Source organism: Chiloscyllium punctatum, chromosome 36, assembly GCF_047496795.1.
Source record: "Chiloscyllium punctatum isolate Juve2018m chromosome 36, sChiPun1.3, whole genome shotgun sequence".
Classification (NCBI taxonomy): Eukaryota; Metazoa; Chordata; class Chondrichthyes; order Orectolobiformes; family Hemiscylliidae; genus Chiloscyllium; species Chiloscyllium punctatum.
Window position 1 is genome coordinate 68,706,872 of NC_092774.1, and position 26,438 is coordinate 68,733,309.

General features: G+C 44.9%; 2 protein-coding genes across 2 annotated transcripts in view; one reads left to right on the forward strand and one right to left on the reverse strand.

Moving 5' to 3' along the window:
• The window catches only part of LOC140460632 (uncharacterized), a 1,198,404-nt gene that overhangs the window by 1,035,388 nt on the left and 136,578 nt on the right, over positions 1–26,438 (forward strand). The gene's annotated exons all lie outside the window — the stretch shown is intronic.
• The window catches only part of LOC140461053 (uncharacterized), a 51,651-nt gene that overhangs the window by 8,657 nt on the left and 16,556 nt on the right, over positions 1–26,438 (reverse strand). Inside the window, exon 3 of the mRNA XM_072555837.1 lies at positions 14,787–14,981. Coding sequence (XP_072411938.1) covers positions 14,787–14,981 — 195 coding nt within the window. The remainder of the gene's footprint in view (positions 1–14,786; positions 14,982–26,438) is intronic.

Sequence of the window (26,438 nt, forward strand, 5' to 3'; positions counted from 1 at the left end):
TCTCGAGAAGGTGATTTGTAAGAAGTTCTGAGATTTACATATTAATGATACCTACAACCCATTCTAAAAGACTAAAGACTGATGGTTTGCCACGTCTGTATGTTTAGTTTCTCACTGGTGTTGGTGTCAATGCCTTGACCCCGTGTCTGGTTGTTTCCAAAGACCCTGTATTGCAGTTTTATCCTGAATTTATACAGTTTTTCTTTGCTTCCCAAAATCAGATCTGCTCACACTGAGCAGTATCCCAATGTCGTGAAAGATGTTAACTTTCAGGGAGAGTTATTCAAAAGCGATGTTTTTTTTTTTTAACTTTTTTGGCACTGTAAGATCCTGAATTAGCATCCTTCAGGAAAATTAGAGTGGAGTGAGAATGGATAGGGGGAGAGACATTGGGATGGTGCTTTCAATTTTGTGGAATAACAAAAGAAAAGATTGTTCTGCAGAAAAAGAATTGCTTGTTCTGAATTTCTACCCTGGACTGATGTTAAAGTGGAGATTTGAGACCACCCAGGGAATCCCTTGTGGACTCAGACCTGTAAAGCCTCCCTCTTGGTTCGTCCTGGAAATCGTACTGTTTGGAAGTCTGGAATAAAAACCTGTTTTGGACAGTTTAGTATAATTTTAGTTATCCTCTTTATTCACTGAAAGCATCACTGTGCCAACATAACATTGATTCCTATAAGGTAAACTAACTTGGTTCTAATAATCTAGGAGAGTAGGTTACCAGCTGTTCAATTGCCCAGCAGGCTACTCCAATGTATTGATACAAAGTGGCTTCCTTTGTACAATATTTTGAAAAAGAAATTGCATGTTCTTAATTAGACAGATAATAGTGAAAGACAATGATTCATAAGGAAGAAAAGCGAATTGACAGGTCTGTGAAGCTTGACTAATCACTCCGACAGGCCCTAAGCCATTCGTCAGGTGGGATAAACAGCTGAGTTAGGCGCCTGCGAGTGAGATAAACTCCTCTCATAAAGAGGTACCAGTCTCAGCTAATTGGAGAGTTCACAAGATAACCTCGCACAGCTCACATGTCAGATACAGTTCTTTTATAAAACGGCTTCATAGTAAGGAGGGCAAACGTTCAATCATAAAATGGCTTCCCGACACATTGTGCAAGAATCTCTTCAATATTCGACCTTGAATAATTTCTAAGCTAGGAGCAGACTCCTGCTTTTTAAGCACAAAACCATTCTGTACCTGAGGCAGAGATGTTACCGTAAGGTTGCACTCAAACTGATTCATTTGTCTTCGAATGAAACATGCCTACTTTTCAAGTTTGTGATTCAAATTCAAATAAGACATAAGATCTAATTAGTTAGAATTGACAGTGGGGCAGTCCGTAAAAACAGCAAGTAATTTAAAGCTTTATCAGTATTTCCTTTTATAGAATTTGCATTTCATAACCAGAATTGGCTTCTCAAAATGCAATTAAATTCGATCCATACCAGCTAAGCACTAAGAGTTAATTTTCTACTGGATTCAACAGCCTCAGCACTAAAATGGTGTCTCTCTCTAGTGTCCTTTTGAACTCTCAAGTCAGGGTTTTGTAACAGCAAAGATTTATTTTCTCTGTGACTGCCCTTCTTGCAAGGGGTATACGAATCCATTATAATTGACAGCAACTGAGTGTTAATTACAAAGTTTTTGATAGTACAGAGTTTCGTTTCAGGGTCAGAACCAAACACTGTCATTAATTTCACAAGGGAACGGCTGTGAATGTTATCACTTGGTGTCCTGTTCAAACAGATTCACCGATGCTAAGGCAAACCTTCTTAATTGTCTTACAGCATCCTGTTATCACTTGGTAAGCCCAGGTGTCCCTATCTTTTACATTCTTTAAGATGCCCCCCTTTTCTGAGCCTTGCTGTCTGTCTATTTTCTGGTGTAATAAGTGTGTTCTATAATTCAGCATTACATTTAGTCTATATGTTTAAAGACCAGTTTTAAGGCTATAGACCTTCTCAGTGACAATGATGACTTTTATAGTCTCTTTTTACAGAGTATTTGATCTGAAAACTGAAGTTTAAAAATCAACAGATGAAGGGCTTATGCCCAAAACGCCGACTCTCCTGCTCCTCAGATGCTGCCTGACCTGGTGTGCTTTTCCGCACTTTTTGACTCTGACTCTCCAGCGTCTTCTGTCCTCAATTTCAAGTCAATGTTTGACAGTCATTCAGTCCATTGGGACTGGAACGAGTTTTGACTAAGATTCTGTGAGAAGGAGCAAAGTCTTTTGGTCCCTGCTTCAGTACGTTTTCAGCATCAATGGGACTGAATGAGAGACCCTACTGTTACAGCGTACTGAGTGTGGAACCGAAAACAGTTATCCAGCCTGGAAAGAGGAATTCACGGCAGGGAGGGACTGTACACGTGTTTGTGTGCCGCTGAAGCTTCAGCCATGGAGAAACCAGAGGAATCCCGCTCATTGGAGAAACCTTGGAAGTGTGGCGACTGTGGGAAAGCCTTCCATGTCCCGTCTGTCCTGGAGGCTCATCAGCGCAGTCACACTGGGGTCAGGCCATTCTCCTGCCCAGAGTGCGGGAAGGGGTTCAGCAGTTCCTCCACCCTGCTGAGGCACCGACGGGTCCACACAGGGGAGAGGCCCTTCAGCTGCCCTGAGTGCAGGAAGGCTTTCAGCAATTCCTCTGACCTACTGAAGCACCAGCGGGTCCACACCGGGGAGAGGCCATTCGCCTGCCCAGAGTGTGGGAAGGGGTTCAGCAGTTCCTCCGCCTTGCTGACCCACCGGCGGGTCCACACAGGGGAGAAGCCCTTCAGCTGCCCTAAGTGTGGGAAGGCCTTCACCCAGGCCTTTTCCCTGCAAGGGCACCAGAGTGTCCACACAGGGAAGAGGCCATTCACTTGCCCAGAGTGCGGGAAGGGGTTCAGCGATTCCTCCGCCCTGCTGACCCACCAGCGGGTCCACACAGGGGAGAGGCCTTTCAGCTGCCCTGAGTGTGGGAAGGCCTTCACCCATGCCTCCAACCTGCTGACCCACCGGTGGGTCCATACCAGGGACAGGCCATTCAGTTGCCCCTGAGTGTGGGAAGGCCTTCAGCAATTTCTCCCACGTGCTGATCCACCGGCGGGTCCACACTGGGGAGAGGCCATTCGCTTGTCCTGAGTGCGGAAAGGCCTTCAGCAATTCCTCTGACTTACTGAAGCACCAGCGAGTCCACACTGGGGAGAGGCCCTTCAGCTGCCCTGAGTGCAGGAAGGCCTTCACCCAGGCCTGCAACTTGCAGAGGCACCAGCGGGGACACCAGCGCTCCCAACAATCGGATTCTGCCGGTGAGGCTGCTGTGGGTCACCCCCAGGACTGAACCTCCTGCCCAGTCTGACAGTGGGAGAGTTGGTGCTTGTTTTGTTTTCTGCTGGACTGTACCCACTCCCACGGTGGCTCAGTGGTGAGGAGCATTGCCTCACAGTGCCAGGGACACGGCTTTGATTCCACTATTGGGGCAACTATCTGTGTGGAGTTTGCACATTCTCCTTCTGTGCCTGCGTGGGTTTTCTCTGGGTGTTCCGGTTTCCTCCCACAGCCCAAAGGTGTGCAGGTAGGGTGGATTGGCGAAGTTAAATTGTCCCAGTGTTCAGGGATGTGTAGGTGTGGTGCATTAGTCAGGGGAAATGTCGAGTAATAGGGGAGGGAAATGGGTCTGGGTGGGTTACTCTTCAGAGGGTCAGTTTGAACTTGTTGGGCTGAAGGACCTGTGTCCACATTGTAGGGATTCTGTGATTCTATGAACTTTGATCCATTGGGTGCTACTGCTCATTGAGCCCAGGACTGCACATTCCCACTGAAACAATCTGCACAAACCAAAGCCTGCGAGACCATTGGAGCAGAAGTTAGGCCATTCAGCCCATCGAGTCTGCTCTGCCATTCGTTAGAGACAAAAACAAGCTGCAGATGCTGGAATCCAAAGTAGACAAGCAGGAGGCTGGGAGAACACAGCAAGCCAGGCAGCACCAGCAGTGAAGTCAGTGTTTCAGGTATTAACCCAAATCATTGACTTCTCGACCAGAAATGATTTAGCAGGATGTTGCCGAGTGTTTGGGCTCCAGGGAGAGGTTGAATAGATTGGGGCTGTTTTCCCTGAAGTGTCAGGGGTTGAGGGGTGACCTTATATGGGTTTATAAAATCATGAGGAGTATGGATAGGGGAAATAACAAGGGCATTTCCCTGGAGGTTGGGCAGTCCAGAACCAGAGGGTTTATGGTGAGAGGGGAAAGATTTAAATGGGACCTAAAGGGCAACCTTTTCATGCAGGGGGTGACGCATGGATGGAATGAGCTGCCAGAAGAAGTGGTGGAGGCTGGTACAATGACAGCCTTTAAATAGCATCTGGATGGGGACATGAATAGGAATGGTTGAGAGGGATATAGGCCAAGCGCTGGAAACCGACCCTTTTGGTCCAACCCATTCATGCTGACCAGATATCCTCAATTAATCTAGTCCCATTTGCCAGCACCCCTCGAAACTCTTCCTGTTCATACACCCATCCAGGTGCCTTTTGATTAGATTCCCTACAGCGTGGAAACAGGCCCTTCGGCCCAACAAGTCCTCACCGACCCTCCGAAGAGTAACCCACCCTAACACAACTGGCAACTTAGCATGGACCTCAAGGGACAAGTTTTCACACAGAGGGTGGTGCATGTACAGATTGAGCTGCCAGGGGAAGTGGTGGAGGCTGGTACAATTATAACATTTAAAAAGCATCTGGATGGGTATATGAGCTAAATGCTGACAAATGGGAGTAGATTAAATGTTGGATGTCTGGTCAGTATGGAGGAGTTGTACCGAAGGGTCTGTTTCAGAGCTGTCCATCTCTACGACCAGGCCTCTCGGGTTCACACACAAAGAATCTGTCAGTAACGTTGGGTTTCAGAGTTCAGTTGAAGCAATGTGGTATCTTTTATAGAGACTTCGAGTCAAAAGAGATGCACAGCAGGGAAACAGACCCTTCAGTCCAACTCGTCCACGCTGACTGCATATCCCAAATTAATCTCATCCCATTTGCCAGCACTAGTCCGTATCCCTCTAAACTCTTCATATTCATGTTCCAATCCAGATGCCTTTTAAATGTTAAAATTGTACCAGCCGCCACCACTTCCTCTGGCAGCTCATTACATACATACACCACTCTCTCTGTGAAAAGGTCTCCCCTCAGGTCCCTTTTAAATCTTTTCCCCCCCATCCTAAACCTCTAGTTTTGGATTCCCCATCCGGGGGAAAAGATTTTGACTATTTACCCTATCTGTGGCCCTCAATTTTATTCATATCTACCAGGTCACTCCTCAGCCTCTGATGTTCCAGGGAAAAATACCTGCAACTTATTCAATCTCTCCCTGTAACTCAAACCCTCCAACCTCAGAACCATCCATTGAAATCTTTTCTGAACCCTTTCAAGTTTCACTACATCCTTCCTGGAGACACAATTTGCAGGTGTTCAGTGTTATGGACCAGGCCAGATCCCCTCAAAACATTCTAGGAAGGTAGCTCAGACCCTAACTATTTTTAGTTGTTTTAGGCAGAGGTATCTCAGGAGTGATGTAACTGGTCAAATCACTTGGCTTCCAGGAAAACAATTTATTTACACACCGCCGAATGAAACCTTTGTGACCACTCCACTGACCTGCATTGCCACCTTCAGGGTACAATCGACTGAACACCCAGATCTCTAACTCCCCCTCGCGAGAGCCAAGAGTCCTCAGTTCTATTGAGAGGGGGAAATTGGATGTCAGTCATCTCTGTATTAGAGAATGCATCATTTAAATAAAACTGAGAAGGGCATTCCTGACAGAAGATACAACAGAAGGTGGCACAGAGTATTCCAAGAGGCACGTAACCTGGCTGTAATCTGAGAGACTAAATTCCATTTTTTGTTACAAGAGGGAATCATATTTATTGGATCAGCATATCACGTGAATCTTGTTTTATTCCGGAACAGTCAGTAGTTAGAAGGGATTTATTTGGTTTGTTAATAATTTATTTCATCTGTTCACCATTACTGTTGGATAAATAAATGGATTTTTGTTGATTTTAAAGTGTCAGGGATTTATTTTTAAACATTAGAGCAGGTTACACTACTGTTCACATTAATTTTACAGATTATAGGGCGATGCGCTTCTCTTTGGGTGTTTCGGTTTGAGATCTCTGGTGGGGTGGGAGTTGGTGTCAGCTTTCCCTTTCTAACAGTATTGACGTGATGTCATGCTGAATGCAGTGGAGTCAATATTAATCCCAGCCTCTTGCTCTGGTTGTGGGTGAATCGCCTTAATTTGGTCACTGACTCAGAAACAACACACAGAACCAACTGCTGAAACAATGATTCACACTTCATTGCACGTAGCAACTAAAACTAAAAACTCTCAAGTAAGCAAGTTCAGTCTCACGGCTGCCACCCTCCCCCCACCCGGCTATCACCTGATTGCTGGCAGAATTTAACCGAGTTTCCATCGACAGTGCCCATCTCTGGAAGGGTCAAGGGGTTTGACGCAATATTGTTCTTCCAATACTGCTGCTGCATCGTTCTGGAGCGAGAACGTAGAACAATACAGCACAGTTCAGACCCTTCAGCCCTCGATATTGTACCAGCCTTTTATCCAACTTGAAGATGAGACTAGCCTGCACACCCCTCAATTTACTGCCGTCCATGTGCTTGTTCAGCAGTCGCTTAAATGTATCTGACCCTCATTCCAACCCTGGAAGTGCATTCCATGCACTCACCATCGGAGTAAAAAACCTACCTCTGACATCTCCCCTTAACCTTCTTCCAATTACCTTAAAATTATGCCCTGTCATTTCTGACCTGGGGAAAAAGTCTCCAGCTATTTGTTCTATCTATGCCTCTCAACATATAGTACATCTCTATAAAGTCACCTCTCATCCTTCTTTGCTCCAATGAGAAAGGCCCTAGCTCCCCCAACCTAAGACATCCCCTCCATTCCAGGCAGCATCGAGGTAAATCTCCTCTGTACTCTCTCTCAGCTTACACAGCTTCCTGTTGTGGTTCTGTTCGCCGAGCTGGGAATTTGTGTTGCAGACATTTCGTCCCCTGTCTCGGTAACATCCTCAGTGCTTGGCAGCCTCCTGTGAAGCGCTTCTGTGATGTTTCCTCTGGCACTTTCCCACATTTTCCCTAAGATTAGGTGACTAAAAGTGAACACAATATTCCAAGTGTGATCTAACCAGTACTCCATACAGCTGCAGCATAACCTTGCAGCTCTTTAGCTCAAACTCCCTGCTAATGAAAGCCAACACACCGTACACCTTTGTAACAACCTTATCAACCTGGGTGGCAACTTTGAGCGATCTATGGACTTGGACTCCAAGATCCCTCTGTTCCACCACATGGTCAAGAATCCTGCCTTTAACCCCATAGGTTGAACAAACAGAGGAGTTTGGTGAAATGAGAATCATTAGATAAATGCTATTGAGCAAACTGATGGTGCTATGGGCTGGCAAATCTCTGGGTACAGATGGACTTCATCATAGAATTTTAAAAGGTGGCTAATGAGTTCATATTTGCATTAATGTTAATTTTCCAAGATTTATTAGATTCAGGCAAGTTTTCCTCAGACTGGAGAGTAACATATTTAATATTTCTATTCTCAAAGGGAAAGATGTGGTCCCTTGAGTCTATGGCAATTAAACATTTGTTTTTGAATCAATTAAGGAGATTATAACCACCATGTCAAAAAGCTCACGGTAATTGAAAAGAATCAGCATGCTAATATGAAAACGAAATGTTGTTTCACCAATTTATTCATAGAATTCCAAGAGTGTGGAAAGAGACTATTTGGCCGATCAAGTCCTGCACCAACCCTCAAGTGCATCCCACCCAGATCCAGACCGCCACTCTACTCCCGTAACCCTGCATTTAGCATGGCTAACTCACCTAGCTTGTACATCCAAGGACATTACGCAATCCAGCATGGCTAATCCACCCAACCTACACATCTTTGGACTGTGGGGCCCCTAGTGGAAACTCACAAAGACATAGACAGAACATGCAAACTCCAGATAATCGACTCAAGGCTGAAATCAAGTAGGTGTCTCTGGCCGTGAGAGGGAGCCACCGTGCCACCATGCTGTCCTAAAGGAATTATTTAAAAGAGTATGTAAATTGAAGCCTGTGGATATACTGAACTTGAATATCCTAAAGGTGTTTGACATGTTTTCACAAAAAGCATATTGCACAGAGGAGCTCATGGTGTAAAGTATAGTTATAGAACATCAACTGACTGGCAGAAAACAGAATATGCAAAAATGGTTCTTTTGTCAAATTGGTTGTATATGACAATGTATGGTGGGGTTCCAACAGGCATCTCTGCTGGCTCCTCAACTTTCTACAATTATATAGATGACTTACAGGAGGGGATCAAAGGTATGTGGTTACATTTGCAGGCAACACAAAGATAGATGGAGATGTACATTGTGGGGATGACATATCAATTGTGCAGATTGATAGATTGGTTAAATAAATAAGCAAAACTCTTGCAAGTGGTGTACAATATGGTAAAATGCAATTTGTTACCTATTTGGAGAACAACTGCATGATTCTGAGATGCAGAGGGATCCGGGGGCCTTGCAAATAAGTCACAAGTTAGAATGCAAGCACAGCAAGTGATTAGAAAGGCCAATGACAGAAATGTAAGGCGATTATGCCTCAGTTACAGAGCAATGGTGGGACTACATCTTGAACACCGTGCTCAACTTTTATATCCTTATCCAAGGAAGAATGAAAATGCATTAAAGGCAATTCACAGAAGGTAAATTGGATTGACACCCACAATGAACAGACTGTCTCATGGAAAATCATTAGACAGGCAGGTCTGACTTTCAACCAGAGTTTGGAATAGCAAGGGGTGATTTGATTGAAGTTTCTATGAGCCTGAATGGTCTTCAAAAGATGGATGTTGAAGGATGTTTACTTATTGTTGTGAACGAACAATTAGATCACCCATTTATAGAGTCATAGAGATGTACAACATATAAACAGACCCTTCGGTCCAACCTGTCCATGCTGACCAGATATGCCAACGCAATCTATTCCCACCTGCCAGTACCTTCCTATTCATATACCCATCCAAATGCCTCTTCAATGTTGCAATTGTACCAGCCTCCACCACTTCCTCTGGCAGCTCATTCCATACACATACCAACCTCTGCGTGAAAAAGTTGCCCTTTAGGTCTCTTTTGTATCTTTTCCCTCTCACCCTAAACCTATGCCCTCTAGTTCTGGACTCTCCGACCCCAGGGGAAAGACTTTGCCTATTTATCCGATCCATGCCCTCATAATTTTGTAAACCTCTATAAGGTCACCCCTCAGCCTCCGATGCTCCAGCAGCTCAAATCCTCCAACCCCTGGCAACATTCTTGTAAATAGTTTCTGAACCCTTTCAAGTTTCACAACATCTTTCCAACAGGAAGGAGACCAGAATTGCACGCAATATTCCAACAGTGGGCTAACTAATGTCCAATACAGCCGCAACATGTCCTCTCAACTCATGTACTCAATACTCTGACCAATAAAGGAAAGCATACCAAATGCCTTCTTCACTATCCCATCTACCTGCAACTCCACTTTCAAGGAGCTATGAACCTGCACTCCAAGGTCTCTTTGTTCAGCAACACTCCCGAGGACCTTACCAATAAGTGCATAAGTCCTGCTAAGATTGGCTTTCCCAAGATGCAGCACCTCGCATTTATCTGAATTAAACTCCATCTGCCACTTCTCAGCCCATTGGCCCATCTGGTCAAGATCCTGTTGTAATCTGAGGGAACTCTCTTCGCTGTCCACTACACCTCCAATTTTGGTGTCATCTGCAAATGTACTAACTGCACCTCTTATGTTCGCATCAAAATCATTTTCGTAGATGACAAAAAGTAGAGGGCCCAGCACCGATCCTTGTGGCACTCCACTGGTCCCAGGCTCCAGTCTGAAACACAATCCTCCACCACCACCCTCTGTCTTCTACCTTTGAGCCAGTTCTGTATCCAAGTGGCTAATTCTCCCTGAATTCCGCGAGATCGAACCTTGCTAATCAATCTCCCATGGGGAACCTTGTCGAACACCTTACTGAAGTTCATATAGATCACATCTACTGCTCTGCCCTCATCAATCCTCTTTGTTACTTCTTCAAAAAATGCAATCATTTGTGACAAAGAAGGAGGGAAATTTTTTGGAAGGTTGTGCAGCTTTGGAATACTTTGTAACAGAAGATAGTGAAGCCAGGACCATTGAATATTTCTAAGGCAGAAGTCGATTAATTCCTTTGCCTAAGAAGAGTCTAATGTTATGGGTACGGATGCAAATGTGCAATGTATAACACAAAGTAATCAGCCATCATAAGCCGAATGGCTTACTTCAGCTCCTAATTTGGACATTCATATATTCTGCTAGCTATAATGACCTGAGTTTGACTAGCATATATTTCCAATAAGCCCATGCTGATTCTGCTCAGTCCTATCATTAATTTTTAACTGTCCTGTTGTTGTACCTTTCATTATAGATTCCCTGTGCTCTCCCTGCTTTCTAAAACAGTGGGATGACATGTGCCACTTTCCAATTACCACTTTCCAGTGAACTAGCATTCCCCACCAAGCCCAGGGAATTTAGCTACTTTAAATCCTATTCAATTCTCTAATGCATTTTTGTTTCATACATATTAATATCCGTCAGTTCTTCATTTATACTAGCCCCAACATTCTCCATAATTTCTGGGAGCTATTAGTATTTTCCACTGAATGACATTTCCATCACTGAACCTCTTACCAGCAACATCCTGTGATTTAAACCTGTGACCTCCTGATTCAGAGAGAAGGCTGATCCCTACTAGCAGCTGGTTTGGGTGTATGACTGTCACCAACACTGTGGCAGTTTGGGAAATCCATTCTTGTTGGGCCAGTAAATACTCAATTCACGCTGCTCAGCATCAAAGGAGTTGACAGTGTCATGACAGTGTCAGTATCAAAGGAGTTGACAGTCAGTAATTTGATTTATCTGAAACAGGTGAGATGTTTCCTGCCTCTGTGCCAAAAGCAAAGATCATGTCCAAAGAATCTGTCCCTAGTGGAGGTTTACTCCTAACAATTGGAGTCCAAGACCTTTGTCCTTGGTTACTGATAGCTTATTGCTCGAGAGGTTGGATCAAGGGGACACCTATCCAGTTCTTGGTCAACTATCAACTATCCAGGGGCAGAGGGGCATCAACTTGTGCAGAAAGGAGCAGGAAGAAGCAAAACAGCATTCATGGGTTAAACGAATGAGTGGAAAAAATGTTTAATGTCACCCAATACGACAACATCAGAACCATTTCCTTTTCACCCAAGAAAGACTGATTGGAGAACTGCTAAATTATTAGAAACTAAGCACTATAAAAGGGGAAAAAAGACTTTGGAGACCAAGTACACAAATCATCAAAAGTAGCAGACAGGTACAAAAACCAATTGAAAAAGACAAATAGAGGCCTCTATTACAAAGGAGATGAAATACATGGGGTTGAAAGTTATGTTTCAGTTCCAAGCATCATAGAATTCTAACATCACAGACAGACACCATTGGCCTGTCATGTCTGATAATTGAATTCTGGTGGAGTTTCCTCGCTTTCAAATTTATGGTGTTAAATTCTAACACCACCTCTGCACACTTCTGGAGACCTCGAGTTTACAGAATCACACCACATTCTTCTCTACCTCCTCCAGGAATAACTATTTCTCCTGAGATACTGCCAGTTCCTCAGATTACTTGGTACCCCCGAATACAATCTGCATGTCAGGAAATCTCTGGTGCTGCCCCGACACCAACAGTCACCCTTGGAACTAAAGAAAATACAGAAATCTAAGGTGCAAAGAGACTTGGGTGTTCTAGTCCAGGATTCTCTCAAGGTAAACTTACAGGTTGAGACAGTAGTTCGGAAGGCAAATGCAATTATGACATTTAATTTGACAGGACTTGAATGTAAAAGTAGGGATGTAGTTGAGGCTTTGTAACACTCTGGTCAGGCCATATTTGGATTATTGTGCGCAGTTTTGGGCCCAAATTTCAGGAAGGATGTACTGGCCTAGGCGTGTGTTCAGAGGAGGTTCACAAGAATGGTCCCAGGAATGAACATCAGAACAAATAAGGAATGTTTGAGGACTCTGGGTCTAGAGTTAATGGAATTGAGAACGATGACAGGGGATCTAATTGAAACCGACAGAATTCTGAACAGACTGGATGTTGGGAAGATGTTTCCTTTGGTAGGAAAGGCTAGGAGCCGAGGGCACAGCCTTAGACCAAAGGGAAGACCCTTTAGAATGGAGATAAAGAGAAACTTCTTCATCTAGAGTGGTGAATATATGGAATTCACTGCCACCGAAGACTGTGGAGGCCAGGTCATTGAGTACATTTAAGCTGTGAAAGATAGTTTCTTGAGTATGAAAGGGATCAAGGGTTACTGGGAGAATGGGGTTAAGAAACTTATCAGCCACAACTGAATCGCAGAGCAGTCACAATGGGCTGAATGGCCTAATTTCAGCTCCTATGGTCTTATGATACACTGATGTGTGGAGGGGTGAGGAACGGGGGGGAAAGAGATGAAGAGAGGAATACAATTAAGGGGAAGCTGGATACAGATGAGGGAGAAAGGAAGAGAAGGAAATACAAGTAGTGTACATTAAATTACAAAGCATAGGAGATCTGGCATACAGAGGGATCTGGGCATATAGATCCCTGAAAGTGGCAAAGCAGGCAGGCACATGGTCAAGAAGGCATACAGCACGCTTGCCTAGAGTGTAAGAGTTAGCGAGTTATGTTACAGCTATTTATTCCGGCCACATTTATAACATTGCGTGCAGTTCTGGCCAGCATGCTACCGGAAGGACGTGGATGCTCTGGGAGGGGGTGCAGGGAAGGTTCACTGGGACGTTGCCTCTCATGAAAGCAAAAATCCTCTTTGGATTTCTTTTGATTAGCGAAAACAGGTACTAATGTGGGTCTTTTGTAAAAGCAAAGTGGCATAAAGCAAACGTGCGATAAGTGGGAGATACCAGTTTGCTGATGAGGGATGGGAAGGGGCAAAGAAGAGGGGTGGGTGGAGGCTCAGGCAGAGCGAAAACACTGACAGAGGCCAATTAAGCCGACCAGCCTAGCCCTGTGCTGGAGACTCAATGGGACAGAGACAAATGTATCTATTTCAGACCTACCTGCAGGGGTAGGACAAACATTACGCTCCATCCAGGGATAAAATTTGCTCCATCTGCTCCTGCAGATCAATTCCGTAGGGAAGGTGCTGTCAGACAGCACTGGAAGTAAAGTGGGTGCGAGAGCAGCAAATCCGACAGAAAGGATCCTCTTGCCCCTCCCACTTCACCCAATACACAGGGTTCAAGGTGCGACTCAGCGGCAGTAACAGCAGAATATACTGGCACTAAAGTATGTCCAGCAGAGATTCACACGATTGATCCCTGGAATGGTACGCCTAACACACGATGAATGGCTGATGATCCTGGGATTGTATTCATTAGCGTTCGGAAGGTTGAGGAGAGATCTAATAGAAACTTACAAGATTATGCTTGGCTTAGAAAGGGTGGATACTGGGAAGTTGTTTCCATTAGGCGGAGGAGACTAGGATCCAGGGACACAGCCTGATAATTAGAGGGGGTCAATTTAAAACAGAAATGAGGAGATATTTCTTCAGCCACAGAATGTGGGCCTGTGGAATTCATTGTCAGGGAGCGCAGTGGAGCCAGGACGTTAAATGTCTTCAAGGCAGAGATTGATAAATTCTTGATTAAGAAATTAAGGGCTACGGGGAGAGTGTGGGTAAATGGAGCTGAAATGTCCATCAGCCATGATTAAATGACAGAATGGACCCAATGGGCTGAATGGCCTTACTTCCACTTCTGTGTCTTATGGTCTTAATTCATTGATGTTGACTAGATATTCTAAATTAATCTAGTCCCATATGCCAGCACATGGCCCATACCCCTCTAAACCCTTCCTATTCAGAAACCATCCAGATGCCATTCACATACTGTAATTGTACCAGCCTCCACCATTTCCTCTGGCAGCTCATTCTTTACGCTCACTACCCTCTGAGTTAAAAAGTTGCCCTTAGGTTTCTTTTAAATCTTTGCTCATCCACCTCACCCTAAAGCTATTACACTTTAGTTCTGGACACCCCCAAACCCAGGGGACAATATCTTGTCTATTTACCCAATCCATGCCTTTCATGATTTTATAAATGTATACAAAGGCCTTTGCCACACTCGGGAAAACAACCCAAAACAATTCAGCTCAAACCCTCCAACACTGGCAGCATCCTTGTAAATCTTTTCTGAACCCTTTCAAGTTTCACAATGTCCTTTTGATAGGAGCGAGAGCAAAAGTGGCCTAACCAATGTCCTGTACAGCCACAACATAACCTCCCAACTCCGATACTCAGAGGATTGGGAAAGTTGTATTTTGTGGGTTTTGAAAACTGGGAAAGAATAGAAGTATAACCTGAACTTTTGAGGGTCAGTTTGGAAGCATCAACACTTCGGGGGGGGGGGTGCAGAAAGATGAGGGAACGAAACCAAATGTGCCGCAGCCAACACGGAGCAAGAACAGAGGATGTAAAACTGTTGCAGCCAGCTTGAAGCTGCAATGTGGATCATTGCACGTGCTGTACTTGAACCTGATGCATTTATTTGGGGGAATCAGATGCATTTTAAAAATAAAAATAAAGTATCTCCCCCTCCCCAATTGCTATCATCCGTCCCTCCTCACCCGGGTAATTAAGACACATACCTGAATTGGCAGAGTAGATTCCCTCCTTGGATTCACTCCAGTTGCTACAAGTGAACAGATTACCACCTCCCTCTCTCCGTCCCAGGATGAGGAGTTGCCCAGAGGTGGGTGTTTCACATTGAAACTGATACGGCCACTTCTGCGTTGTGATGTCAAAAATGGGGCAGGGAGCGGGGACAGGCCGACAGGAGAACTCTGCAGCAGATGGAAGGAGAGCAGTTTGCAAAAATCCCTTCCCTTCAAAGAATCCTCACAGTGTGGAAGCAGGCCACTCGGCCCAACAAGTCCAAACCAACGTTCTGAATGGTAATTCACCCATATCCCTCCCCTTATTGCCCGACATTTATCCCAGAGTCATACACCGAACTTACACATCCCTGGACACTATGGACGGAATTTAGCATGGCCAATCCACCCTTGAAGATCTGGATCCCAGGCAGGACCCCTCCGTCTCGAGATCGGTCAAAGAACAAACGGGGTGCGGACTGTAAAAAGCAAAGTTATTAGTTTAATAAAGCAAGGCAGTCTGACGCAATTCTGTACAGCAACACAGAAGTTAAAGCTTCTGAGCTCCGTGGCGAAATTGCAGAATTACTTTCGAAAAAAACATGTAAATGATGTGTAATTTAAGAGAAAGCACAGCCTTAAAAGACCAATCAAATGTAATAAGGTGACATGATTGACAGCAGGGTAGTCCAATATTTTCTAGGAAACAGATTGTTTTACTCTCAAAATCATCCCGTGCTTGCGAGTTCAAGGTTAGTTTGAATACCAAATTCATATGATTCATATTATTAAACTCCATTGTTTTCTTTTCCCCAAAGCTAACCAACTCAGCAAAGCAGCAATTCAAGTTCACAGGATCAAATCATAACCTGAAGCCATTTTAAATTGAAAAGCCATTTTGTGGTTAATAAAAACCTACATCCACCTGTTGCTCCTAACAACAGCCTAAATTCAAATTTTAAATTCTCATCTTCCCCTGTGTTCATCTCCATCATTGCAAGCTCATCAGACAAGCCCCTTGCAAGGGGGAAGATGATAAAGATCGAACTTGCCCTGCTGTGTGGACTTGCCATTGCCAGCATTGGTGCACAAGGGACAGTTTACCTGTGCGATCCTGAGCAACCAGAGACTGTGTGCCAACTATGCCAGGAAGATGTCCTCGTCTGCTGAGGGACTGAGCATTACCAAGAATGACTACTGCAGTGGTCAGAGATTGAACAGTTCATTTACAGAACAAGTCTAAATGGTCTTTACCCTGTCAAGGTGTTGTGTGCCAGTTTGATACCAGTTGTGCTATGAGCTACCCTGGTAAGCCTTGCCCCATCCAAATAGGTCACACCGCAAAAGAGAAGATAGGGAAATGTTATCTTTCGATTACAATTTGTTTCTTCAAAGTCACAATAGTATATTTGGCAGGGATGAAGTGGTCTGTTATGTGCTGACTTCAGCAAAAGACTCTGAACCCGACTGACACCAATGTCTTCCCAGTTATGGGATGGGTGGAACTGTTCTGGGACAATAACCGCATCTCTTACCGAAAGACCTATCTATTGAACAGCCTCAAGGAAGTCACAAAGACAGGCATGCCTCTTATTGGCAAGGTCCCTCCCTTACCTACACTAAACCTGGTTATTATTTTGAATAAGGTAAGTACTCCTCGTGCTGTAACTGTAGGAATATAGTCTCCCCTGAGTTTTGCATAGAATGGAAGAATCCAAATCCAAAACAGTAATATCACTCTTTGGGATATGCAGCTCTCAGTGACTTTTTTCTGTAGGAGCATTTTCAGGAGTTATTAGTCATCAAAACCGTACTTATATCGTTTGTGGTCTCCACCTTTTGGATAATGAGACAACTGCTGCTTTATTGAGATGAGGATTTAAAATTTGAATTTAGGCTGTTAGGAGCAACAGGTGTATGTAGGTTTTCATTAACCACAAAATTCAATTTTAAATAATATTTTTAAATAAATATAACAAAATGGCTTCAGGTTATGATTTGACATTGAACTTGAATTGCTGCTTTGCTGAGTTGGTTGGATTTAGAAATAAAAGAGAACAATGGAGTTTGCATAATATGAATCATAAGTAATTTGGTATTCGAACTAATCTTGAACTAACAAGCATGGGATTATTTTGCGCGTAAAACAATCTGTTTCCCGGGAAATATCATTGGACTAACCTGCTGTCAATCATGTCACCTTGTTACATTTTATTGGTCTTGTAATTCAGGCTGTGCTGTCACAAAAATAAATAATGCGTAATTTTCAAATGTAATTGTGTAATTTTGCCACGGAACACAGAAGCTTTTAACCTGTGTTGCTGGACAAATCTGTGCAGGGCTGCCTTATGTCATTAAGCTGATAACCTTGCTTTAAATAGACCGTACTCCTGGTGATTCCTTTGACCGATCTCTGATCGAGAGAGCCGATTGAGGGGGTCCAGACCTTCACCCTAACCTGCAGAACCCCGGAAACTATGGATAAACTTACCTCGGCCAATCCACTCTAACCTGCACATCTCTGGACACTGGGGGTAAATTAGCATGGTCAACATACACTAACAAGAACATCCTTGGACATTATCAGTAATTTAGCATGGCTGAACCCCCCCTAACCTGCACATCGCTGGACAGTCTGGGGAATTAAACTCGGCAAAGGCCGAGGTTACCACGAGGTTGGAATTCTCTCCCAGAAATGACAGTTGATGGTGCCCTCACCAAGATGGCCGCCCGCGCTCCCCGCCCCAAGACAACATGCGCCTGACCCTCACAAAGATGGCGGCCGGTTGCCCGGGCAACCCGAGAGCTCCTTCGCCGGTGAAGTAAACACTGGGCCTGTGGTGATTTTATTGGAGGCCTCAGTCCTCCCCCTAGGAGTTTATAAACTCCCCAGTCTCCCTCCTCCCGCGGTTCCCAATCCTACCCTGTCTCACTGTCTCCTCTCTCCGGGGGCAGGAGCCAGGTCTTGGCGCTCGGGCCTGGCCACCTCCCCGGGATGTTTCTGAAACCTGGTCCTGTTCTGAAGGAGGATCACCGGGACCCGAAATGATTTCTCTCGGCACGAGCTGCCGGACCTGCTCAGCTTTTCCAGCGGTTCTTATTACTTCAGCCACCGGCACCATTCTGCCCCCACGCTCAGTAACACCGCCTCAGTCCGGCTGCAGGACCTGCACTGCACATGCGCCAGCTCACAAGGGGCGGGGCCCAGGTATGTGACGTCTCCTGGGTTGAGGGGGCGTGGTTGGGGAGGCCACCAAACAATCGGTGACAATGGGGGCGGGGCGATCGTTTTGCCGGCCCCCAGCCTCCAGAAAGGTGCGATTTTAAAAAGTTTAAACTTCGTCTTTTTTTAACTTTTCAGCCTGTTGTGAAATGTTATTCTGGACCTCTGGAAGGGTCAAACATTAGGAAAGCTTCAAACATAAACAAAGGGAGATTAAAAATTATAAATAAAAATAGGTAAGTTAACTTACAAAAGAGACCTCGCACCAAATATCAAAAAGGGCAGCAAATGCTTCTGTTGGTATGCGAATGGGAACAGAGTCGCTGAGCGAAGTGTGGTACCTTGGAAGATGAAAACTGTGAGTTCATGGGGGAACATTGAAGTGGCAGAGATTCTCTCAGTTTTTATGTTGGCAGACAACAGAACTATTCCTATTAGAATTGGCAAGTCAGAGGCTATAGAAAGGGGAGAACTTAAACAATCAACATTGAGACGGTAAAGGTACACAGGAAACTATTTGGATTGAGGACAGACAAGTCCACTGATGCTGATGGCCTACATCCTGGGTCCTGAAGGAAGTGGCAACGTAGATAATGAACTCATTAGTTACAATATTCCAAAAATCTCTTAACATGGGAAAGATTCATTGCGTTTATTTAAGACTGAGATATTTATATGTTCCTGATTGTCAAGGGGATCAAAGGTTATGGGAAGAAAGCTGGAGAATGGAGTTGAGAAACATCTCAGCCATGATTGAATGGTGGAGCAGACTCGATGGACTGAATGGCCTAATTTCTGCTCCTGTGTCGTATGATCTTATGGTTCCATTGGATTGGAAAATGCTAACGTAACACCTGTATTCAGAATGGGAGGGAGGCCATATGTGGGAAATTGCAGACCAGTTCGTTGAACATTTGTTATAGAGTCATAGAGATGGTGCAGCACGGAAACAGACTCTTCAGTCCAACTTGACCATGTCAAAAGATATCCTAACCTAATCTAGTCCCATTTGCCAGCACTTGACTCATATTCCTCTAAACCCTTCCTATTCATCTACCCATCCAGATGCCCGTTAAATGCTGTAATTGTACCAGCCTCCACCGCTTCCTCTGGCAGCTCATTCCATCCAAGCACACCCTCTACATGAAAACGTTGCCCCTTAGGTCCCTTTTACGTCTTTCCCCTCTCACCCTAAATCTATGCCGACTAGTTCTGGTCTCCCCCACCCCATCGAAAAGTCCTTGTCTGTTTATCCTATCCATGCCCGTCATTGTTTTATAAACCTCCTTAAGGTCACCACTCACACTCCGAACCTCCAGGGAAAACAGCTCCTGCCTATTAAGCCTCTCCCAAATGCTCCAACTCTGGAAACATCAGTGTAAGTCTTTTCTGAACCCTTTCAAGGGACAAGGCAGGAAAATGGGAGTGATGAGCAGTCTTGATCGAATGACGCGGCAGACTTGATGGGCTGAATGGCCTAATTCTGCTCCTATATTTGTGAACTTTTGAACTCTGGAGCAGGCAGGACTTGAACCCGATCCAGGGTTAGGGTCGCTACCTCTGTGACAAGACATCCATAAAAATATCAAATCCTCCCCATCGCGGAATTGCACCCCCAGTCTCCTGAGTCACAGATGGGGATACTAATCACTGCACTACCGAGGATGCTGGACAGTTGCAAGATGATGGGGATAGGGGTGGAGAATAGGTGGGTGTTTCAGGAACTATTATAGACATGAAAGTGTGAATGGCATCCTTATGTACTGTGTAAAAACAAGGAGTGCAGATCTGGAAACCAGTGTATAGATTAGAGTGGTGTTGGAAAAGCACAGCAGGCCAGCAGCATCCGAGGAGCAGGACTAAGCCAGCCAATGATCTGACCTGTGCCACACAAGCACAATCCCCCTGGAGTGTTACCAGAGGTGTGTTCAGGCTGTAGGAAGAGATCCAATTCCCAGTTTCACCTGGAATGTAATCCCCACAGGCACACAGGGAGTGGTGATCCACTTGCTCCACATGTGGGAAGGGATTCACTGAGTCATTCAAACTCAAACACATCATTGACTTCCTACTGGACAGAAAGGATTAAACTTCTCAGCAACAACCGCTTTAAAAAAAAAATCATTTTTATAGTCGTAGCGAGAATCACAGTTTCTCAAACTGTGGGCCAATACTAGTGATGTTGAGAGACCAGGTTTGGAATGCATGGCCGCCCAGGTAACAATGGTTGCTATGGGGCTCACAGTGATGACTGAGGGGCCGTCCCTTTAGATGCTCGGTTGTTTCTGTGTTGTTGATGAGGCTTGGCCACATGGACTGCTCTCTGAAGTCAGATTCAAAATAAGTTTTGAAAATTATGAGAAAAATCATACCCAGAAAAGACAGTGAAAAACTGTTCACCATGGTAAAAGCATTGAGAATAAGAATGCAGATTTCAAATCCATTACAAGGAAGAAAATGTGATGTGAGAAAGAAATTTCACACAGTGAGTAAATAGATCTTGAAGACATCGCATGGAACAGTGGTTGAAGCAGATTCAGGTAAGAGCATTGGAAAATTATTTGATGACAAGCAATGTACCAGTTTCCAAGGAAACGTCAGGAAAATGGCACAACATCAGAAAGCTCATTTAGAGAGCTGCATGGACACGATGGGCTGAATGGCCTGCTTCTGTGATTTAGTAATTCAGTGGTTCATAATTGTTTATCAGGTCTTCGTCAGTTGTGAACGTCAAGCTAACATCTGCTATTTTGTATGGTCAATCAGATCGATGTTTTATAACTGCAGGGATTGGGACTAGGACCCCAGGTATTCACAGTATGTGCCAATGATTTAGATGAGGGAACTAAATGGAATATATCACAAATTGCAGATGACACGAAGCTGGGTGGAAGGGTGAGCTGTGAGGAGGATACAATGTTATTTGGACAGTCTGAGTGAGTGGGCAAATGTATGTCAGATGCAGTTAGTGTGGATAAACGTGAGGTTATCCACTTTTCTAGCAAAAATAGAAAAGCAAATTATTTGAATAACTGTTACCTGGGAGATGGGAAGGTTCACCAAGAACTAATCCAAGATGGAGGACTGGAAAATTTGTGGCTGTAAGAGCTGCTCCTTTTTTGAGGTATTTTCAGTGTTGGAGGCGATTTCCTTGAATTCCAGGAGCAGCAATTAATGTTTTATATGCTGATGCATTGTTTTGGAACTTTAGAGTAAAAGAAATCAAGACAACAGCAATTTCAAAATGGAGAAAGACAGCCAAAGGCAGCAAGCACATGGTCTGGAAAGGAGAGAGAGAGAGAGAAAGAAACGTATACTACTAACAGATACAGCAGTGAATCTGCATAGTTACTGCCTTTGCTGTTTGAAATCATGTATCTCTGGACATCTTGGAAAAATTAACAAACAACAAAATTAACAGCTGATCTTGGAGGAACATGTGTAGGAGAGCTCACAGCACAGGAACAGATTACTGCATAGTTTTTAACGTGTACCTTGCCGTAAGTCTGCAGTAGTGAAGAGAGTGGGTGCTTTCTTGATTATATGTTTTGAGATTTTAGAGATTCACCAGCGAGTCTACAACAGGGAATGGCTAATCACCTGCTCCAGGCACAGGAAGGGATTCATTAATTCTTCCAGCCTGCAGACGCACTAGCGGGTCCACACCAGGCACAGCATGCTCACCGACTCTCAGTGCGGGAACGGCATCACCTCCTCCTCCAACCTGCGGAGGCACCAGTGAGTTCATGTGACATCACAGGGTGATTGAAGGAACAAGGGCCGAGTGCCATTATCGATTGGACTATCAACCCAGTTCTGGGGACTCCTCGGGACTCCTGGGTTTGAATCCCGCCACAGCAGATGGCGGAATTGGAATTCAGTCAGAAATCTGGAGTTCAGAATCTAATGATGAAATCATTTTCTGGGGAAAGAAAACCCTCTGATTCACTCATGTTAGAGTCTGTCTGCAACCCAATCTTGAGTCAGATTGGTTCTGTTTCAAAAGTAGGGATTTATAACATGTCACATGGATTGACTGCCTGAAGATTGTGTGCTTTTTGAGCAAAATATAATGTATCTGCAAATAAAATTCTGCAATTGCAATTTCACCCCATAAACTGATGTGTGTGCATGCATGAGAGCGTGTGTGTTTGTGCATAAGAGCATGTGTTTGCATTCGACCATGCTTGGTAACGTGTGTGAGTAATGGGGTTCAAGCCTGTGTGAGTGGGGTCACTTATAGTGTGACATGAAACCAAGGTCCCTGTTGAGGCCATCCTCATGGGCTCCGTACTTGGCTATCAGTTATACAACACACATTGGAGAGGGCAGGGTGAGGCTTGTCTTTCAATTTGCAGAAGGTGGGAGGTTCTGGATGCTGTCATCTAGGGCAAACACATCCTGGAGGATATTTGTTCAGAGAGATGGAGCTGGAAGCCAGGCTGCAGACATGTTGAGGGTAAAGTGGGAAAGTTAACCAGGAACTTTATTCTGGGAGATGGTCATTCCCTTCTGGAGAGAGCCTTTTGTTTGCATCAGTGGACAGGGTCAGGAGGGTGTAAGTGCAGGTCTGGCAGGTAAAGGGGATCTGATAGAGGGCTGCAGGTGGGAGGAGCTAACTGGTTGGGCAGTGGGAGTAAAAACAACATTGGGGAGGGGGAGGTGGTGGTAAGGGACAGAACAGTGACAGGGATGGTCTCCATTCTCTGCAGTTGTCAGCAGGAGCACAGATGGCATTGGTGTCTGTTTGGTGCCAGGATTCAGGAACCGATGTGCTCAGGGCTGGAGAAGTGGGAAAGGGAGGTTGCAGTGGGTGTGGTCCAACAATATCAGGAGGAGAGAGCCTCTGCTGAGGGCACATGAGAAGTTAGAAACTACTAGGGACAAAGCAGAACACGAAAGCTCTGCGCGGCACAGTGGCTCAGTGGTTCAGACCAGTCACTCACAATGTCAGGGACTTGGGTTCGGTCCCACTCTTGAGCAGCTGTCTGTGTGGACTTTAACATGTTCTCACCCTTCTGTCTGCGTGAAATAACTCTGGGTGCAGTTCAGGGTGGACCAGCCCTGCTATAGTGTCCTTATATGTGCAACTGAGGGTCGGTTAACCGTGGGGAACTGCAGGAAAAACAGGTGGGTCTGGATGGGATACTGTTTGGAAGGTCAATCTGAATTTTATGGGCCAAATGGCCTGTCGGGATTATATGATTCTACTGCATTAGCCAAGCATCTATTGAGAAACAATTGCCTCAGGTCTGCTGTGGGTGGAGTGGGTTCCAATTCATGAGACACTGACACCAGTCCTGAGGAAGGTGAGATTTGTACTGTCAGTCCCCCAAACCTTTGGTTCCCATCCACTCTCTCTCCTCACACTCTGCACCTACCAATTCTCAGTGCTCAGCCGCCTTCTCTCTCTTCCCCTCATTTTCTGCACCCCACCCTCTGTCCCCTGTCATTTTCTCTCTCTCTCTCTCTCTACCCCCACTCCCCTGTCCATTCTCCCTCCCTTCTACCATACTTTCTCGTGCCCTCTTTGATTGCTGTATCTCTTTGTCAGGAAAGAGAGAGAATCGATAGTGATGACTCTACCTGGAAGACAGGGGTGCGCAAGAAATGGCTGATCTTTAAAATTAAGAACAGCTAAAATGATATATTCAGAAACATCTTTAACATCTAAAAGCATATTAATTTATTTTTTAAAAAGCTGCAGTCATGTTTCTGAAATTTGCATTAAAATAGACGCATAGAGTCATACAGCACAGAAACAGATCCTTCAGTCCAACTCGCCTATGCCCTCCAGATATCCTAAATTGATCCAGTGACCCATTTGACAGCATTTCGCCCATATCTCTCTCACACCTTCCTATTCAGATACCCATCCTGACCCTGATGCCTTTCAAATGGTGTAATTGTACCAGCCTCCACCACTTCCTCTGGGCAGCTCATTCCATACACACACCACACTCTACATGAAAGTTACCCCTTAGGTCCGTTTTAAATCTTTCCCCTCTAACCCTTAACCTATGCTTCAGGCTCACTGCCTTTATTCCTGATGAAGGGCTTTTGCCCGAAACGTCGATTTCGCTGCTCGTTGGATGCTGCCTGAACTGCTGTGCTCTTCCAGCACCACTAATCCAGTACTTAACCTATGCCGTCCAGTTTTGGACTTCCTCTACCCTGGGATAAAGACATACAAAGCCGGAAGAAATTCAAAAGGAATAAAATTTCGAGCCACAGGGAAAAATAAAATTGTGGCTGCAGCTTTTTTTCTCCTATTGACATTTGGACGCTTAAAATCTGTCAGTAACGCCAGCACCTCCACAGAGCATACTGCGCATGCTTTTCGGTATCAGCGAGAACTGAGCATGTACTACGGTGTCAGCAACAACTGCGCATGTACTGCGGTGTCAGCAACAGCACTGAGTATGCTCGTCGCTGTCCGCGGAAACGGCGCTTGACTTTCTTCTGAAGGACCAATGGGGAGACCCGGAGGACCGGAAGGAGCCTGGTCCTCCTGCCATTCAGTGCCGCCTCTGTCTGAACGCGGAAGTTGCGTCGTGAGTTTCTGAAGCTGCTGTTGTTCCTCTCTCCCCTGAATGAAGGTTGAGCTTCACCTCAGACTGCAACTCTGTCCAACATCTGTGGGTACGGCACTCCCTTTTCTCACCCACTTTTACATTTCTTTTTCGTTCTGGGATTCAGTAGCTGACTTGCACGAACTGAAGGGAAAGGGAGTGAATCCAGGGAGGGGACAGACTTTGGAAAAGTTGATCCACGTCTGTGTCTCAATTGGCAAACGCACAGCAAATGCAGTACCACAATGTAAAGTTAAAGCCTCTTGCTTTAAAAAAAGGCAGAAAGCAGGTGCATGGTTTAAATGATAATATATTGGTATGTGGAGAAAGTGAGGACTGCAGATGCTGGAGATCAGAGTCAAGTGTGGTGCTTGAAAAACACAGCAGGTCAGGCAGCATCCGAGGAGCAGGAGAGTCGATGCTTTGGGCACGAGCTCTTCATCAGGAATGCTGTGTGGATGGACAAAGGGACATCAGCGTCCTTCTGCACCAGTTGTCAGACAGGTGCAGCAAGCAGTCAGCAAGGCAAAGGAATTGAGTTCAAAAATGGGGTTGACTTCCTGCAATTGGGGCGGGGGGGAAAGGTGGTCATTGAATATATTCAAGGCTGAGGTCATCTGACTTTTGAACAACAAAGAAGTGGATGGTTATGGGGAAGGCAAGAAAATGGTTTTGAGACCATTACAGACTCATACAGCACAGAAATAGACCCTTCAGTCCAACTAGTTCATGCTATGTTCGCAAACTAAACTAATCCCATCTGCCAGTGTTTGGCCCATATCCCTCTGTCCTAAAACTGGTCCTTTTTCTAAAAGCTGGTCCTTCTTCTCAAGGATACCGTGTACTTGGTTTTTTTCAGAGTGGTGGTAAAGTGGCCCCGGACTCCAAAATGGATGGTTTAGTACAGAAATGAAAAGGGTATTGGTCGGCTTTTTTGTTTACACGTCAACAGATGAGACTTTAGGCCCAAGCTTTTATGTTTTCGAAGTGATCTACACAATGAAAGACAAGTGATCTGTCGTGAAAGCTGAGGCCTTGTTTGAGTGAGTTCAGCAGTGGACTGTGTGGAGAAAGGAACAGCATAATTAAGTCTAGTTTAGATAGACTGAGTCCTGTGAGTATTCTATATTCTGTTCTTTGTGTTTCATTCTGTATTCTTGTGAATACGTTTATCTGTTTTAAATCCTGATAGTCAACCTAGCTAACTTCAGGTAATTTTCACTGTGCACTTACTGAAACAAATAGCAAAGTTATGGTCTGTGCTGCCTGCTTAAGAATGTTTTGAGTGGTCTGGCCTAGTCCATAACACCTCCAAATCTTTCCCATTCATGTCCTTATCCAAATGTCTTTTAAACGTTATAACTGTACCTGCATCCCCGCTTCCTCTGGACATTCATTCCATATACGAACCATTCTCTATGGGAAAACAAAGGTGTCCCTCCTGTCTTTTTAAAATCTTTCTCCACTCACCTTCAAAATTTGCTCCCTAACCTTGAAACCCCCACTCTAAGGAAAGGAGACCCATCATTCACCTCATCTATACCCCTCATGACTTTATAAAGCTTGATAAGATCACCTCTCAACCTCCTATGCTCCAGTGAAAAAGGTCCCAGCCTATCCACCAAGATGTAGGTATATTCATATCCAGTTCAATGTTGGTGCAGATCTGTTCAATGTTGGTGCAGGCTTGAAAGACCAAATGGCCTACTCCTGCTCCCAGTTCTCTCTCCCTCTGTCCAGGACAGCAAGAGACCATAAGACCTAGGAGCAGAAATTAGGCCATTCAGCCAATCAGGTCTGCTCCACCATTCAATCATGGCTGACAAGTTTCTCAACCCCATTCTCTTGCTT